The sequence below is a fragment of the Callionymus lyra genome, chromosome 17 (assembly GCF_982586985.1).
Source record: "Callionymus lyra chromosome 17, fCalLyr1.hap1.1, whole genome shotgun sequence".
Lineage (NCBI taxonomy): Eukaryota > Metazoa > Chordata > Actinopteri > Syngnathiformes > Callionymidae > Callionymus > Callionymus lyra.
Window position 1 is genome coordinate 17,921,436 of NC_141834.1, and position 16,923 is coordinate 17,938,358.

At 38.2% G+C, this 16,923-nt stretch overlaps 1 protein-coding gene across 1 annotated transcript in view; it reads right to left on the bottom strand.

Moving 5' to 3' along the window:
- Positions 1–16,923, bottom strand: part of cdkal1 (CDK5 regulatory subunit associated protein 1-like 1) — a 289,248-nt gene that overhangs the window by 143,609 nt on the left and 128,716 nt on the right. Inside the window, exon 9 of the mRNA XM_087779017.1 lies at positions 3,511–3,677. Within this exon, the coding sequence (XP_087635143.1) occupies positions 3,511–3,677 (167 nt within the window). The remainder of the gene's footprint in view (positions 1–3,510; positions 3,678–16,923) is intronic.

The window sequence follows — 16,923 nt, forward strand, 5'->3', positions numbered from 1 at the left end:
ACTGATGTAAGGAGGAGTCTGACCATGAATAGATCTGAAAGTAAGAACCAGAATTTTAAAGTTGATCCTGAAAGAAACTGGAAGCCAGTGAAGAGTTTTAAGGATCAGAGAAATGTGAGTTCTTCTACTAGAGCGGGTTAGAATTCTCGCTGCAGAGTTTTGAATCAACTGCAGGCGAGACAGATCCTTCTTGTTAAGACATGAAAACAAACTGTTACAATAGTCCAGACGAGAAGAAACAAACGCATGGATGACAAGCTCCAGATCATGTTCCGACAACATTTTCCTAAGTTTAGAGATTTTTCTCAGTTGAAGGAAACAGTTTCTGGTCAGTTTTCTGCAGTGTCGAACAAGAGACATGTCTTTATCAAATACAACACCCAGGTTTCTCAGGCTGACCTAAGTCACCCAAGTACTGACTCAACCCTGGAACCTTATCATCAGGAGCAATCACCAGAGTTTCAGTTTTATCCACATTTAGCTGTAAAGTGTTTTCACTCATTGTTTGATTTCTAGCAAACAATTGACTAAGCTGTTCAGCCTCTGGGATTTAGTGTGTCTTTGGGATGTATAAAATTACACTATATGAATGGTTTCCCTTTAAAGCAACAAAAAGATCTATAAACACAGATAACAGATGTAAAAACTACAGTTTTGTATCCAGTAAACACGTATATAGTGTAACCCAGTGTAAGAGCGAGGAGCAGCAAGAGGGTAAACGAGGGACACGAGCAACAAAAGACAAAAGATAAGTAAAAACGCCTCTTATCACTTCTAATGTAGGTTAATTGACTGAGGAATGGAAGTTTGAAAAAGATAATTCAATTCTATGGACATTAACAATGAGCAAGAAGCTGGTCGCGCGTGCTGTCCGGGCGAGTGTGTCATCCCAGCATATTTCTAATTATCAGTTAATTGTTATTCCCTATCATTAGGCGGGTGTTTTTAATTGTAATGAAGCCAAGCAGAAAGTCTACCTATACATGTGGGGGACAATTAGCCACCTCCATTAACCCCTGCTTAATTACAACCTCCTCTCCTGCCTCCCCGGCGCCAACTTAGCATTCTCCTCTTCACCCCTCGTCTCGTTCCCCCGGTCGTGCCCACTTCCTGCTCGCCGTTTATGGACGTCTTTACCAGTCTATGTGTGACCAGTCTATGTGTGACCAGTCTATGTGTGACCAGTCTATGTGTGACCAGTCTATGTGTGACCAGTCTATGTGTGACCAGTCTATGTGTGACCAGTCTATGTGAGACCAGTCTATGTGTGACCAGTCTATGTGTGACCAGTCTATGTGTGACCAGTCTATGTGTGACAAGTCTGTGTGACCAGTCTATGTGTGACCAGTCTATGTGTGACCAGTCTATGTGTGACCAGTCTATGTGTGACCAGTCTATGTGTGACCAGTCTATGTGTGACCAGTCTATGTGTGACCAGTCTATGTGAGACCAGTCTATGTGAGACCAGTCTATGTGTGACGAGTCTATGTGTGACGAGTCTATGTGTGACCAGTCTATGTGTGACCAGTCTATGTGTGACCAGTCTATGTGTGACCAGTCTATGTGTGACCAGTCTATGTGTGACCAGTCTATGTGTGCCCCTGGTGTATGTTTTTATCTCAATCTACTTTCTAGGTGATCAATCAATCAATGATCGATTAACAACGTCAACAGCGACTAACACTCAACCGATGTTGGAAACAAAATAAATGTACAGGAATGTTGGGTAAAGCCGAAAAACCCCAAACACTTTTTGAGTCTTTAGTAAAACCAATGAACTGATGATGTTTTGTTATTGACTATTATTTCATTATTATTTAAATACTAAGAAGAATTTAATCAAGATTGTGTTTAAAGTGTTTTTTTCGCTACAAAGGTTCACATTTCTCTGAAAACCTATCAATATAGAACCTTTTTTTAATTTAATTTTTTACTAGTTTGAGGTGATGCTCTTTTATATTGGATTTTTGGTTCATTTTTGCACATAAAAAAATTAATTAAAATCGGTTTAGTTAAAAATAGCATTAAAATGATGTGTATTCATTAAACAGAAAAAGTAAAAATGAATAAAACAACAGGTTTATTGATATTAAATTTGTATTATTCTTATATTTTCACTATTTAAGGTGACGAAAAACGTTCAAATTATGGTTGTTGTTTTTTTGACTATAGTGATAATTCATGCAAAGATAAGAAAAAGATTGATCCAAATTGACCAAAAACTGTAAATGTCATTGTGATATATATCGAAACCCAAATTTAGTTTTTAGAAAGAAAAAAAACACAACCTCCATATTTTTTAATGTTCATGGTGTTTGTTCATGTATGTGTTGCTATTTGACTCCTGGACGCTAGATGGCAGCAGTCATTACGTCGTCCACAGCCAAAGGAAGAATAAACTTGATGATGACTGAGGACGAGAGGATACAGTCGATTGCAGCAGCTTTTAAAGCTGATGTTTTAAACATATTTTCTTTTCATATCGTTTGATCAGTCAATTTAAACTTGTAAAGGGTTATTGATGAAATATTGACAAAGAATGTAATGTAAACATTTTTTTTAGTGTATTTTGTGGTTATTTTTTGATACATTTTGTTATGGTTGTGTTTGTTACGAATGTATTCATTGTGTTGTATTTGCATTACGGTTGTGTTGCTGTTATGTTGCATTAATTAGAATTAAAACCAAACTTTGATATATTTAACCCTTGAGTTATCTCAGGGTCAAAGTGACCCAAAGGTCGGGAAACAAAAGTACACAAAAAATGTTTTAAAAAAATACCTCAAACGCGTTTCATTTCTGGAATCCGGGTCACTTTGACCCTGGGATAACAAGGGTTTTAAGTACTTTGAGGCCCAAAAAATATATATACTTAGATTCGTCCCCAAAAAAAGATAATTAACCAGCTTTTCCGACATAACTTTTGTCAAAAACGTGCTTTTAAACTATAGAAAACTTTAAAAAATAATGAATTTAATCATTTTAAAACCTCCTCTCACAGCGTAAACACACATTCAATCGTCCACTTCCAGTCCAGTTGGACGACGTGATTATTTTTCTCCCCAAAAAAAACAAAACAATTAAAAGTGACGGACAGTGAGCGACAACAGAGGGAAGATTCGAACGATAACGTTGTGTTGCAGAGAAAAGCCCGGATAACAATGTCCATTGTTGCGTCGGGAACACAATAACGACTGATAAAATGGGGCTGCTAAAGAGGACACAATGGTCCTTAATTGACTCATTAGGGAGAGACGGGAATGAACTTGACTAATGAATGGAGTGCGAGGGAGCAAGAGAAGGAGAAGGGAAAAAAAAAAGCGCTTGCTAAGCAAAACAGTCGCAGCATCTGTGCAAAAACAAGGGGATAAGAGCACAGGAGGCCGTGAGGGAACCAAGATGGATGGACTCCATTTTTTAATTAGAGAAAGACTTTTTTTTTTTTTTTTTAGGGGTAATTCCGAGTTTAACTGTTGTTGTAAAGTGGTTTGTGGTGAGTTTTTTTTTTACCTCCAGATGCTCCAGGATGTACGGCGGGTTGGTCATGCCCAGCCGGAGCATGGCCCCCTCGGGGATCACCTCCACCAGCTCCCACAGCAGGGTCGGCAGGTCGGTGCCGATGTCGCGGCCGTACGCGCCGGTGTCTTCGCTGGTCAGCCAGATCTCACACACGCCCTCTAGAGGAAGAACACGGTATGAGTCATGGACTTTTTTATTTATAACATGTATATACATCTTTTCCTCTGGCTTTCATATCATATTGTATTTTTTATCATAGTTTATTGTTATATTTTTAAATCGTTATATTTTTAATTTTTTATTAAACTACAAGTTCATGGTGTTTGTTCATCTTTGTGTTGCTATTTTTAACTTCTGGACGCTAGATGGCAACAGTTATTACATCCTCCGCAGCCAAAGGAACATTTATATCCTCAGAGATCCTGGTGTTGACTAAGGACGAGAGGATACAGTCGATTGCAGCAGCTATTGAAGCTGATGTTTGGACTTTATTTTGTTTTTAAGAAAAATGAACATGAAAGTATTCACATGCAATTTAACAACTGGCCGCTAAATGGCAGCAGTTATTTTATCCTCCGCAGCCAAAGGAACAATTATATTATCAGCGATCCCGGTGATGACTAAGGACGAGAGGATACAGTAGATTGCAGCAGCTATTGAAGCTGATGTCTGGACCTTATTTTTTTTTTTTTTTAAATAAACATGCAAGTATTAACTTCTGGTCGTTAGTTGGCAGCAGTTATTATATCCTCTGCAGCTAAAGTAACCTTGATATACCGCTAAATCCCAGTGACTGAGGACGAGAGGATACAGTGACTCCAGCTGCTTTTAAAGCGGATGTTTGGACATATTTTGGTTCGAAAACAAACAACTAATACAAACTAAAGTTACGACTTCGTCAAGAGTCATGTGGTCTGTAAATTCTGCAACACCAGAGTCAAGTACTCGACAATACTACACATATATACTTGTTACTACAGTATCACTATATATGGCAAAACATCATATCGTAGCCCCTTAATACACGTCGCCAGATTCGATTCACACCGCAAGTTAAACCGGGTCAAAATTTAGATCAACTCATGTCTAGTACACAAATAAATCTGTAAGATATATTTTTTAAAACATGATGTGGTAGAAAAATCTGAAACTAGACGTGCGATACTTCATAATTGGTTGGTACTCCACCGTAAAAGTCACCTTTCATGAAACATCGTTGTTATCACTATATTATAATTTGCACTCAAAAGTACTACACAGAGTCAGGTTCATGACTCCCAGGCTAACGTAAAGGCTAACGTAAAGGCTAACGTAGTAGCCTCACACATCTGTACCTGGTTTTCAACTCGTGACCAAACCTTTAATTATTACGCTTCAATTACAACCTGCAACTGTAGTCGAAGCTCAGGAGCAATTTACAGGCAGCGCTGCTTAAAATAATGGCCTACAAAGATCAACCGTAGACAGGAATACACTCATTACAGCAACTATTGTACACACTCCACAATACTCAGGAGAGCGAGGACTGTGACTATGAATACACTTAGACTTGAGGGACCTTTACTTTTCATTAAGTAGATTCAAAACATACACATGTGTGTCGATGCATTTAGATGTTGGTGGAACATTTTCTACACAACTAGAGCCCAGCATTTCTCTAAAGCTGACGCTCAAAATACACAAAACATACACAAACCCGGAAGTAATGAAGGCACAATGTAACACAATAACCACAATTTAACACAACTAACACAAATGAGGTGTCATGAGGAGACAATCGAAATGCAACACAACCACAATTTAACGTGACAAACATACATCACAAGTGCAAGACGACTTAATAACAAACAAAGAAACACGCAGATAAAACACAACTCTATGCGACAGATGAATCATGACAATCAAAAAGCAACACAACCAGAGAAACGCTGAAAAACATTTGGAAAAAAGACACAACACTGATAAAAGATAACACAACCATAATGTTATCGCAAAATAACAACAATGCAACATTCAAGCAACACAGCGGACACACCAAATTAAAAGAAACACATTAAAAAAAGGTAACACAACCACAATGCAACATAACAGCAACACAACATGACACAGTGGCAACACAATGGATACAAATGTAACAAACACAACCATAAAAAAACATATCAAAACATAACCACAATGTAATAACTCAGATACAACATAGCAAGGACACACAGCATAAACATGCAACACACAAAGAACAAATCTAATATAGAACCACAACACAACAAAGACAACACAAATGCAACACAACGGAGAGAAAATGCAACACACTAGAAATACAACAACAATACAACACAGATGCAACAATACGAGGACACAACACAAATGCAAAATAATTACGACACAAATAAAATCAAAACATAAACAAAATGAAACACAGATACAACACAACAAAAATGAAATGCAGGTGTAGATAACGATCACAAAACAACCACGATTTAATCACAACACAACACATGCATCTGCAATACAAGACAACAACAAAAAGTCGCTCCATAAACACAATGCAAAGCAGACACAACACAACAAAGACACAACACCGATGGAACATAAAACAACACCAACACAATTAACACAAAATAAAATTGCAACATAAACACAATGCAACATATATACAACACAACAACGAGCTAACGCAGACACAACACAACACAATCAAAGTGCAACACAATCGTAACACACCGGCAACACACAACACAAAGTCACCTTCTGGCTCAGCTCAGTCCAACACACTCTTCTATAAACCTGACATTTTAACTCAAGAGTTGTCGTCATGAGACTCACAAACCTCTGCAGAGACATGAAGTCATCGTGTGACATCACTAGAACACTCTGGCGCGAGAACCTTCCATCTGCAGGTTAACAGCAAATAAAGAGCTTCTTCACTTTATTGTAATTGCATGCAAACTCCTGGCTTCATAAAAGCGTGACAGGAGCTGAAATATCCTCGTCGTAAAGACGCACAAGTGTGAAGGTCACGAGCAGCAGTGAAGGTCACGAGCAGCAGTGAAGGTCACGAGCAGCAGTGAAGGTCACGAGCAGCAGTGAAGGTCACGAGTGAACACTTGACGGAGCTGCAGGTCCGGAGACGAGTCTTGAGTCTCGAGTCAACACACGTCGACACATGTGACGACACACAAGTCATGAGACGACACACAAGTCATGAGAGGACACACAAGTCATGAGACGACAAGTCATGAGACGACACACAAGTCATGAGAGGAAGGATGAGGCTCATTGAGAGTGTGAGGCTAATTACTGTGTGTGTGTGTGTTTATGTTTGTCTGTATGTGTGTTTGTGTGTCTTTGCATATCCCTGTTTGTATGTCTGTGATTCTTTGTGTGTGTGTGTTTGTTTGTTTGTCTCTGTATGTATCTGTATGTGTGTGTGTGGTTGTGTGTGTTTGTCTCTGTGTGTATCTGTCTGTGTGTATCTGTATGTGTGCCTGTATGTGTGTGTATGTGTGTGTGTGTTTCCCTGTGTGTGTGTGTTTCTGTTTATCTGTATGTGTGTGTTTCTGTATGTGTGTGTCTTTGCATGTCCCTGTGTGTGTGTCTGTGAGTCTTTGTGTGTCTGTACGTGTGTGTGTGTGTGTGTCTGTGATTTTTTGTGTGTGTGTGTGTCTGTGATTCTTTGTGTGTGTGTCTGCCTGTGTGTGTGTCTGTGTCTTTGCATGTCCCTGTATCTGTGAGTCTTTGTGTCTGTATGTGTATCTGTATCTGTTTGTGCCTGTGTGTGTATCTGTTTGTGTCTGTATCTGTTTGTGCCTGTGTGTGTATCTGTGTGTGTCTGTGAGTCTTTGTGTGTCTGTTTTTTTCTGTGTGTGTCTCTGTATCCGTATGTGCCTGTGTGTGTATCTGTGTGTGTCTGTATCTGTATGCGCCTCTGTGTGTATCTGTGTGGGTGTCTGTGTGTGTTTATCTGTACGTTTGTATCTGTATCCGATTTTACTCTGTGATTTCAAATATTGTGTGTCTCTGTGAGTCCGTGTGTGAGTGCGAGTGTGTGCGTCTGTGTGCGACTCAGTGAGGAGAAAGCGTTTTAAAAACAGATGTTTTTAAAGAACCATGTTCCGTTGGTTGTAAAATCCAGTTAAAAACTCATCATGGTCTTGTTTATTTGTTGTGTTGCTCTGTTGTCGTACAGTTGCAGGTGAGCTGCAAACAAGAGTCGACCGTGACGAGAACACGAGCAGCTGTGATGCAACAACCAGTCGTCTGTGGAAACATCTCCTGCTGATGTTCCACATTCACACAACTGTGTTGTCGAGCGCACAATGAATCAGTTGTTGGTCTGTGTGAAGAAGACGAGAGAAGAAGGAGTGAGTGAAGAGAGAGAGAGAGAGAGAGAGAGAGAAGACTTTGAAGCGCCGGCTTTGAAGGAGCGACACTGAACCAGTTGATTCAGGTGATCAGGAGCTGAAGAGAAAAGACTCGGTTCAAACGGTTACAGAGTCATAAAACATGACTCGTTTTAACGTCGCGTCTCTAGCGACTCATCGAGGAGGAGAAGAACAACAAGAAGAACAAGAAGAGCAAGAAGAACAAGAACAAGTACAACAAGAACACGAAGAACAAGAACAAGAAGAACAAGTACAAGAAGAACAAGAACAAGAAGAACAAGAACAAGTACGAGTACAAGAAGAATAAGAACAAGAAGAACAAGTACGAGTACAAGAACAAGAGGAACAATAAGAACAAGAAGAAAAAGAACAAGTACAAGTAGAACAAGTACAAGAAGAACAAGTACAAGAAGAACAAGAACAAGTACAAGTACAAGAAGAACAAGAAGAACAAGTACAAGAAGAGCAAGAAGAACAAGAACAAGTACGAGTACAAGAAGAATAAGAACAAGAAGAATAAGAACAAGAACAACAAGAACAAGAAGAACAAGAAGAGCAAGAACAAGTACTAGTACAAGAAGAGCAAGAACAAGAAGAACAAGAACAAGTACGAATACAAGAACAAGAGGAACAATAAGAACAAGAATAAGAAGAACAAGTACAAGAACGAGTACAAGAACAAGAAGAGCAAGAACAAGAAGAACAAGAACGAGTACAAGAACAAGAGGAACAATAAGAACAAGAACAAGAAGAAAAAGAACAAGAAGAACAAGTACAAGTACAAGAAGAACAAGAAGAGCAAGTACAAGAAGAACAAGAACAAGTACAAGAAGAACAAGAAGAACAAGTACAAGAACAGCAAGAAGAACAAGAAGAACAAGAACAAGTACAAGTACGAGTACAAGAAGAATAAGAACAAGAAGAACAAGAACAAGTACAAGAACAAGAGGAACAAGAAGAGCAAGAACAAGTACAAGTACGAGTACAAGAAGAACAAGAACAAGTACGAATACAAGAACAAGAGGAACAATAAGAACAAGAAAAAGAACAAGAAGAACAAGTACAAGAACGAGTACAAGAACAAGAAGAGCAAGAACAAGAAGAACAAGAACAAGTACGAGTACAAGAACAAGAGGAACAATAAGAACAAGAACAAGAAGAAAAAGAACAAGAAGAACAAGTACAAGAAGAACAAGAAGAGCAAGAAGAACAAGTACAAGAAGAACAAGAACATGAACAGGAGCAAAGAACAACAAGAACAAGTAGATTCAAAATATAAAGAATCTTTCTATTAAACTAGACGTGTGAAAGTCTCTGTGTTTCTGTCTACTGGACTTCCAGTGAGTATTTAAAGGGGGGACGACTCATCAGGTCAAGGGTAGGGGGGCACAAGGGGGCAGAAGACCACCTGATAATGTAAAACATGTCCAATTTCAATGAAACTTAAACCACATTTTGATACGTAATAAATAAAGATTATTTCCAGAATGTCAAGCTTTTATGGAAGTCATAAGGTTCATAATCTACCATATAAACCCGGTCAGTATTTCATCATGTTTGCACACAAACAACACATCAATCAACCTCTGGATTATTTCATGGAACATGGGAGGAAATCAGAGTTCACACGCAACATCTATGCGAGGAACAACAGCAACAAACACAGACGCCTCGAGCTCATTTAATAGTCAACAAATGAAGTCAAAGTTGACTCTATAATTTCCTCTAATCCAACCACACGTCGGTATCTTAATCCCAATCTCATTCTTTTTCTCGACGTTGAGCGTCTGCACAAGGACTCGCACCCACAGCGTGTTGCTTCTCCTTGTAATCTCCTCGCCAAGATATGGATTATGATATTCTCCCCCGGATGATGACGACGCTCGGCAGATTAAAGATTAGATGGAAATAATCCCATTAGACGGAAGTTTCTAGATGAAACATGAAACGGCAACAACACCGAAGGTCAGACCAATAAATAAACAAATAAACGTACGTATTGAAGTTTCTCGGAGAAATTATAATCCCCGTTAGCAATACGCAAGTGTGGTTAATCTGGTGAGCGTGCAGTCGTAAACACACATCAGGGCAGATTAGCATATAGCAAACGTAGCTTTGTGCTATGAAAATAATAAGGATTAAATCGCTATAATAGGATAATCCCGACATGCATTTAATCTGTAATCTATTACCTGTTCGACGGTCGTGCCGCGAACACAACACGTGGAAATATTGTTGGTTTATTTTCCCAATCAAACAAATTCGCCCCAAAGCTTCGACGCAATTACGCCCCAAAGAGTCGTAACCCTCCTGTGACCCGCCACGCTCTCGCCGACTCCGTTTCCACGGAGACTTTTAATTATACGACATGAATATTCATCGCCGAGACTCGACACTGAAGGAATCATGTTCACTGGTCGTAATGTTTGGGCTTCAAGGTACTTTTACAGCCGTTTAATCGACAATAACGTCTTTATTTTTCTTACTCTACGAATGTATTTTTCAGCTACAGAAGCTTTTTTTTGATACGACTGCATCGACTGGAAGGCCCGTCTGACCTTCAATCACATTAGACCCCCCCCCCCCCCCTTCAACAGCCACTTCCTCCGAAGGCTGTTTCTCCTTCACTTCCAGCTTTCAACCTACTTTCAGGCAATTGTGGGTCAAAGGTCGGCGAAGTTAAGAAATTAAATTCAGAGAAAAGACGACGTTGAAAAAACACTGTTTTCTACGTTAAATTTACAAAAATAACGACTTTTTAAAAAGTGGGAAAACGAACCAGACGAAGTTAAAAATTAAAAATTAAATACTTTTCTAAGATTTCCTAGAAAGACCAAAACATCAATATTAAGTAATATTACGGTCCCTATACAAGTGCATCAGGGGCCACATCAAGCCAGCCAGTCAAGTTTGTAGAACCCGCTCCGGCGACTCAACAAAGATGGCGTCACCAGACGTTCTCACCTGCCAAGGAGGTTATGATTTTGATTTGTTAACAAAAATAATATCATTTCCAATGTCTTTTAAAAATATATTTGAAGGCACAGAAATGTATCTCGTCAATTATCAATTAATTTACTTTAGTAATTTGATCATCAAAATTGTTGAATTGTATTTTTTATACATCTATTATACAATAAATATATAACATTTTTATATACTGTACATCATTTGTATCATTATTCATTTATTTCTGTCACATATCCAGCTATTTTAATTGATCAATTGATGTCGAAAACGATTAATAAAATACACTTTTTTTCTGTCGTTTTTTTTAATCCTCATAATAATATTCATCCATTAATTATTTGTATTTGTATAATTATTGGACATTTTCTGAGAATATTACCAACATGTATGTTCGGTTGTCACAGAAACCGTCATGAAATTCGACTTCAAAGGCTTGTAGACATTTAGTACTTTGTCTGCTGTATCCTCTCATCCTCAGTCATCGCTGGGATCTTAGTTTAGGTAGAACTTTATTGATGAAATTGTTTTTTCCAATTAGACACAGCAACACAGCAATTATTCATAAAAATACAATTAAAACAAGTACAAAGATAAATAAAGAGAATTAAATAAATTAATCTTTATTTCTTTATAAATTATTATTATTATTATTTATTTATATCTTTAATTCTTTCAGATGCCTGCGGAGGACGTAACGACTGTTGCCATCTAGTGGCCAGAAGTTTAGTTGTAACACAATGAAATAAACAAACGCTTTGAAAAGTCAATAGTAACTATAACTGCCTCTGCTCCTTTCTAGCTGGGATAAGCTACAGGTCCACATTGAATCCTGAGAATAATCAGTGAAGAAACTAAATTATCTCATCGTCTTCTCGATTGGAATCCATAACTTTGCGTGGAGCGTCTCCGGCGTCAACTGACCACACGCCTTCCCCGACTCGCCGTAACTCGCCGGCACAGCACACGGCGTCGAAGCGCAGTAATCAAGGAGCTCAATTTAGAGCAACCAGTGTTGACGGGGAGCGTGGGCGGCGTGGCAGGTAACATCATCATCACGGATTAACCCGGCACACAAAACATATATGCAAATACCCTCTTCCAGGCATGTTTACATTGAACACGCGTGTGCGCGTGTGCATACGTGAGCCTTTTAATGAACATCCCACACCAGCCTTTAAACAACAACATGTCAGCTTTAACCTACTTTCACAGAGTTTCACCAACTACACGTATGACCTTCTGCACGCCAGCGATAGCGGCAGATCAAAGGCTTGTGTGTGTGTGTGTGTGTGTGTGTGTGTGTGTGTGTGTGTGTGTGTGTGTGTTGAATGTATGTGATACATAAGGAGAAACATGCCATGTGATATATGGGTCAGACATATTGTATGGATGTATCAAAAGTAATTGGCAAAGAGGATCCAAGTGTGTGTGTGTGTGTGTGTGTGTGTGTGTGTGTGTGTGTGTGTGTGTGTGTGTGTGTGTGTGTGTGTGTGTGTGTGTGAGTGTAATTGGACGAGCAGTTACTTCCCGTCTTTCATCTTCTGTGGATGTGTATGCACGTGCGCGTCACTGAAGCAACATCTTCCGCAGCAGATGGACGGCTGCGTACGAAGAAGAGCGGATCTGTCGGGACGGGCCTTCAACCCACAGAAGTACTTCTTTACCACAAGTGCTCATGGGAGAACTTCAGGCCTCCGTAAATACAGCGGCGTCTCCGAGCGCCTTTTGATCCGGAGAGTGAGCGGCGAGAGGTTGGAAAAGTTGAACTTTTGACAGGAAACGAAAAAGATTGTTTTGACTTGAACTTGAATTGTGGAAAATTTTGGAATCTGTCAATTTTCAATTGAATAATTGATTTATGGGAAATAAATATATAATAATAATAATATATAATAATAAATGCAAGATAACTTCGAGTTATGCAATATTTAAAACATTATTTATTCCATTTATACTATAACGCATTATTTTAACTTATTATCTATACGTTTATATACATTCATTCTTTGCAATATTTCAAACATTTATTTATTCTATTTATACTATTTTGCACCATTTTTTACTTATTATTATTTATACTTTCATATTAATTCATTGTATGCAATATTTAAAACATTTATTTATCCTGTTTATACTATATTGCACTATTTTTACCTTATTAATATTTATACTTTTATATACATTCATTATATGTAATATTTAAAACATTTATTTATACTATATTGCACTATTTTAAACTTATTAATATTTATATTTATACTTCTATATACATTCATTCTATGCAATATTCAAAACATTTATTTATTCTATTTATACTATATTGCACTATTTTTAACTTATTAATATTAATATTAATATATTTTATTTACATTCACTCTACGCTGAGTTTTTTAATGGTTGCCAAGCAGCGTATTTTTGTTGCCAGTTTCACTGCTGTGTTCTTCTGTGCAATGACAATAAAATAATAAATAATAAGTCTAATAATAAAAGAAAGTCTAAATAAGTAATGCTTCTTTGGAGAAATAAAGTCGGAGAAAAGATAAGAAGATAAATAAACATGTATGACTTTATATCAAAACGTGGTGTTTGACTTTGATGGTCCGTCCGCTTAAAAAATCATGAACAATACTCAATAAAATGTATACTTAAAAGGTCAAGACAACACAGAGACAAACAAAGGTGTCTCAGAAATGTGAGTTCTTCTACTAGAGCGGGTCAGAATTCTCGCTGCTGAGTTTTTATTAACTGCAGGAATGACTAAAAATAAATACATAAAAATACAATATTGTAACATGTAAAACATGTATTTTATATTTACTGACTTATTTAAGTGTTAATGAATAATATAAAAAAAGTTTACATGATTTTATTGACTTATTATTAAAGTTTTTCCCCGTAAAATTAATATTATTCTGTACATTTAAGATAATCTACTGTCATTTTGAAAATATAAGGTTTTATTTAATTATTAATGTTAATTGATTTTTTTGTGTAAATAAGTATCAAATATTTTTTCTAATTTTCTTATATTTATTTTTAGTTCATTTTTATTATTCATGATATTATCTTTCATATAAAATAAACAAAATAACTTGATAGGGGGAAAAAAAACACCTATCAAGTTCTTGGTTATCTTAAGAATGTAATTTTGACAAAAATACCAAATAATATACTGTAAATATATAATAATTATTAAAAGAAAAGCTAATATAACTGAGAGTGAAGACAAAGCTCTGCATTCGTACAAAAGAAGTCGTGATCCGTGTTCGACCCTGACGTCCGTGGATCAAGATAACGATAATGAACTTAAGACCAGCGTCTTTAAAAGAACATTAGCAGATTGACCAGGAGGGACGGACGACCCCGAGTCCAGAGGGCACCTGAAGGTCGGACTCGGGGTCGTTCCCGACTCGTCCACAGTTCACAGAGTCTCTGGTTACATCTTATCAATGAGGGTCGTCGTCGTGGTTACGATTGTTGACCCGATTCTTCTTGTGTGTTTGTGCTCGACTCTGGCACTAATTCCATAAATAATAATAATCAAATGTGGTCAGTGTTTATGCAAATATATTCATGACCCACCAGCAGGCATCATGTTTGCATTCGTTAATTCACTCGGGGGGGCGTGTGTAGCTGTTGTGTACTTAAAAAAAACAACAAAAAAACTGTGCGTTTGTGTCAATTAGGCGAGACTTTGTCGAGGGTTTTGTTGTTTAACAGCCGGCGTTCGTTCGGACACGTCTGGTGACTTGATCACGAGCTAATGAGGTCCAGAGGAAGAGGAGGTGAGGAGGGCTCTTGAGGTGTCAATCAAACATGCCGAGGGTGGTCGCGGGTTCAAATCCGGCTTCAGGCAACTTCGTTATACATATACGGAAAAGGCAGAGACTGAGTGACTATTACATTTTGTTTTTAAATATTTTAAAAAGCTCTTTATAGGGTTTATAGGATTGATGTTCGACAGTAAGTTCAGTTTTGTTTTTGGTTCCAAATCATTTTTTTATGTCTGTTATGGTTTATATTTTAAATACAATTACTTGATTTTTCATTTACAATTACCATGTGAATATTCACAGCGTTTGTTAATTTTTTGCGTCTCAATTTCACTTCCAACCGCCAGATGGCAGCAGTCATTACGTCCGCTGTAGCTAAAGGAATAAACAATATCCATAGCATATAACAGCCATATCCTGGTGATGACTGAGGGCGAGAGGATACAGTCGACTCCAGCTGCTTTTAAAAGCTGATGTTTGGACATATTTTGGTTTGAACACAAATGAAAGCAGTTACGACTTCATCAAGAGTCATGTGGTCTGGACATTCTGGAAATCCTCCGAGATCCTGGGGATGACTGAGGATGAGAGGATGCAGTCGATTGCAGCAGCTTTTAAAGCTGATGTTTGGCTAATTTTTTGGTTAATAAAAAGTATTCACATGCAATCTAGCTTCTGGTCGCTGGATGGAAGCAGTCATTACATCCTCAGCAGCTAAAATAACCTTGAAATCCCGCTAGATACAAGTGACTGAGGACGAGAGGATACAGTGACTCCAGCAGCTTTTAAAGCTGATGTTTGGACATATTTTGATTTGAAAACAAATGAAAGCAGTTACGACTTCGTCACGTGGTCTGTAAATTCTCCAACACCAGAGTCAAGTACTGGACAATACTACAAATATATCCTTGTTACTACAGTATCACATCCTTGTACCATAATGAGTATCGTATCAGCAGATTCTCGCCAATAAACACCTCTAATCAGCGGTGAATCCTTTGAGAAAACCAGTGAGAATCAACACAAATAAATTGTCACTTTTAGCGAGCACAAGGTGAAGAGCAAAGTGATGCACACAAGGACTGACACACACACACACACACACACACACACACACACACACACACACACACACACACACACACACACACACACACACACACACACACACGATCTGCCCCTAACACACATTCTCATTGGAGGTCAGATAACATCAGGAGATGGGACGTGACAGATGTGAGGACAGGCCATCTTGTCAGGCAGAAACACTCCGTGGCTTCTTCAGCCAAAGACCTAAAGTGACATTCGCTGTGCGTGTCAGTGCGGCTACGTGCACACTGTAACACACACACACACACACACACTGTAACACACACACACACACACACACACACACACACACACACACAGACAGAAATGAAAAAGTGTGTTGGAAAGAGGTGCAGGAAAACGTATATAGGACTATACTACTACTTGTCTATTTTTGTGTTGCAATTAAACTTTATGATGCCGTCATTACACTCTCTGCAGCTGAAACGCAAAGATGACTGAGGACGAGAGGATACAGTGACTCCAGCAAATTTTTAAAGCTGATGTTTGGATATATTTTGTTTTCACAAAACAAATGAAACGAGATACCACTTCGTCAAGAGTCATGTGGTCTGTAAATTCTGGAAATCCTGGTGATGACTGAGGACGAGAGGATACAGTCGACTCCAGCTGCTTTTAAAAGCTGATGTTTGGACATATTTTGGTTTGAAAACAAATGAAAGCAGTTACGACTTCGTCAAGAGTCATGTGGTCTGGACATTCTGGAAATCCTCCGAGATCCTGGTGATGACTGAGGATGAGAGGATGCAGTCGATTGCCTGCCTCTTTTAAAGCTGATGTTTGGACATATTTCGGTACAAGAAAGGGTAAAAAAAATAATAACACTGCAAGTATTCACATGCAAATTAACTTCTGGTTGCTAGATGGCAACAGTCATTACATTCTCAGCAGCTAAAGTAACCAAGTGACTGAGGACGAGAGGATACAGTCGACTCCGCAGCTTTTAAAGCTGATGTTTGGACATATTTTGGTTCGAAAACAAATGAAAGCAGTTACGACTTCGTCAAAAGTCATGTGGTCTGTAAATACTGCAACACCAGAGTCAAGTACTCGGCAATACTACAAATATATCCTTGTTACTACACTATCACAACACCAGAGACAATTACTCCACAATACTACAAATATATTGTTCCTCCAGTATCACTATATATCGTATCGTTGCCCCA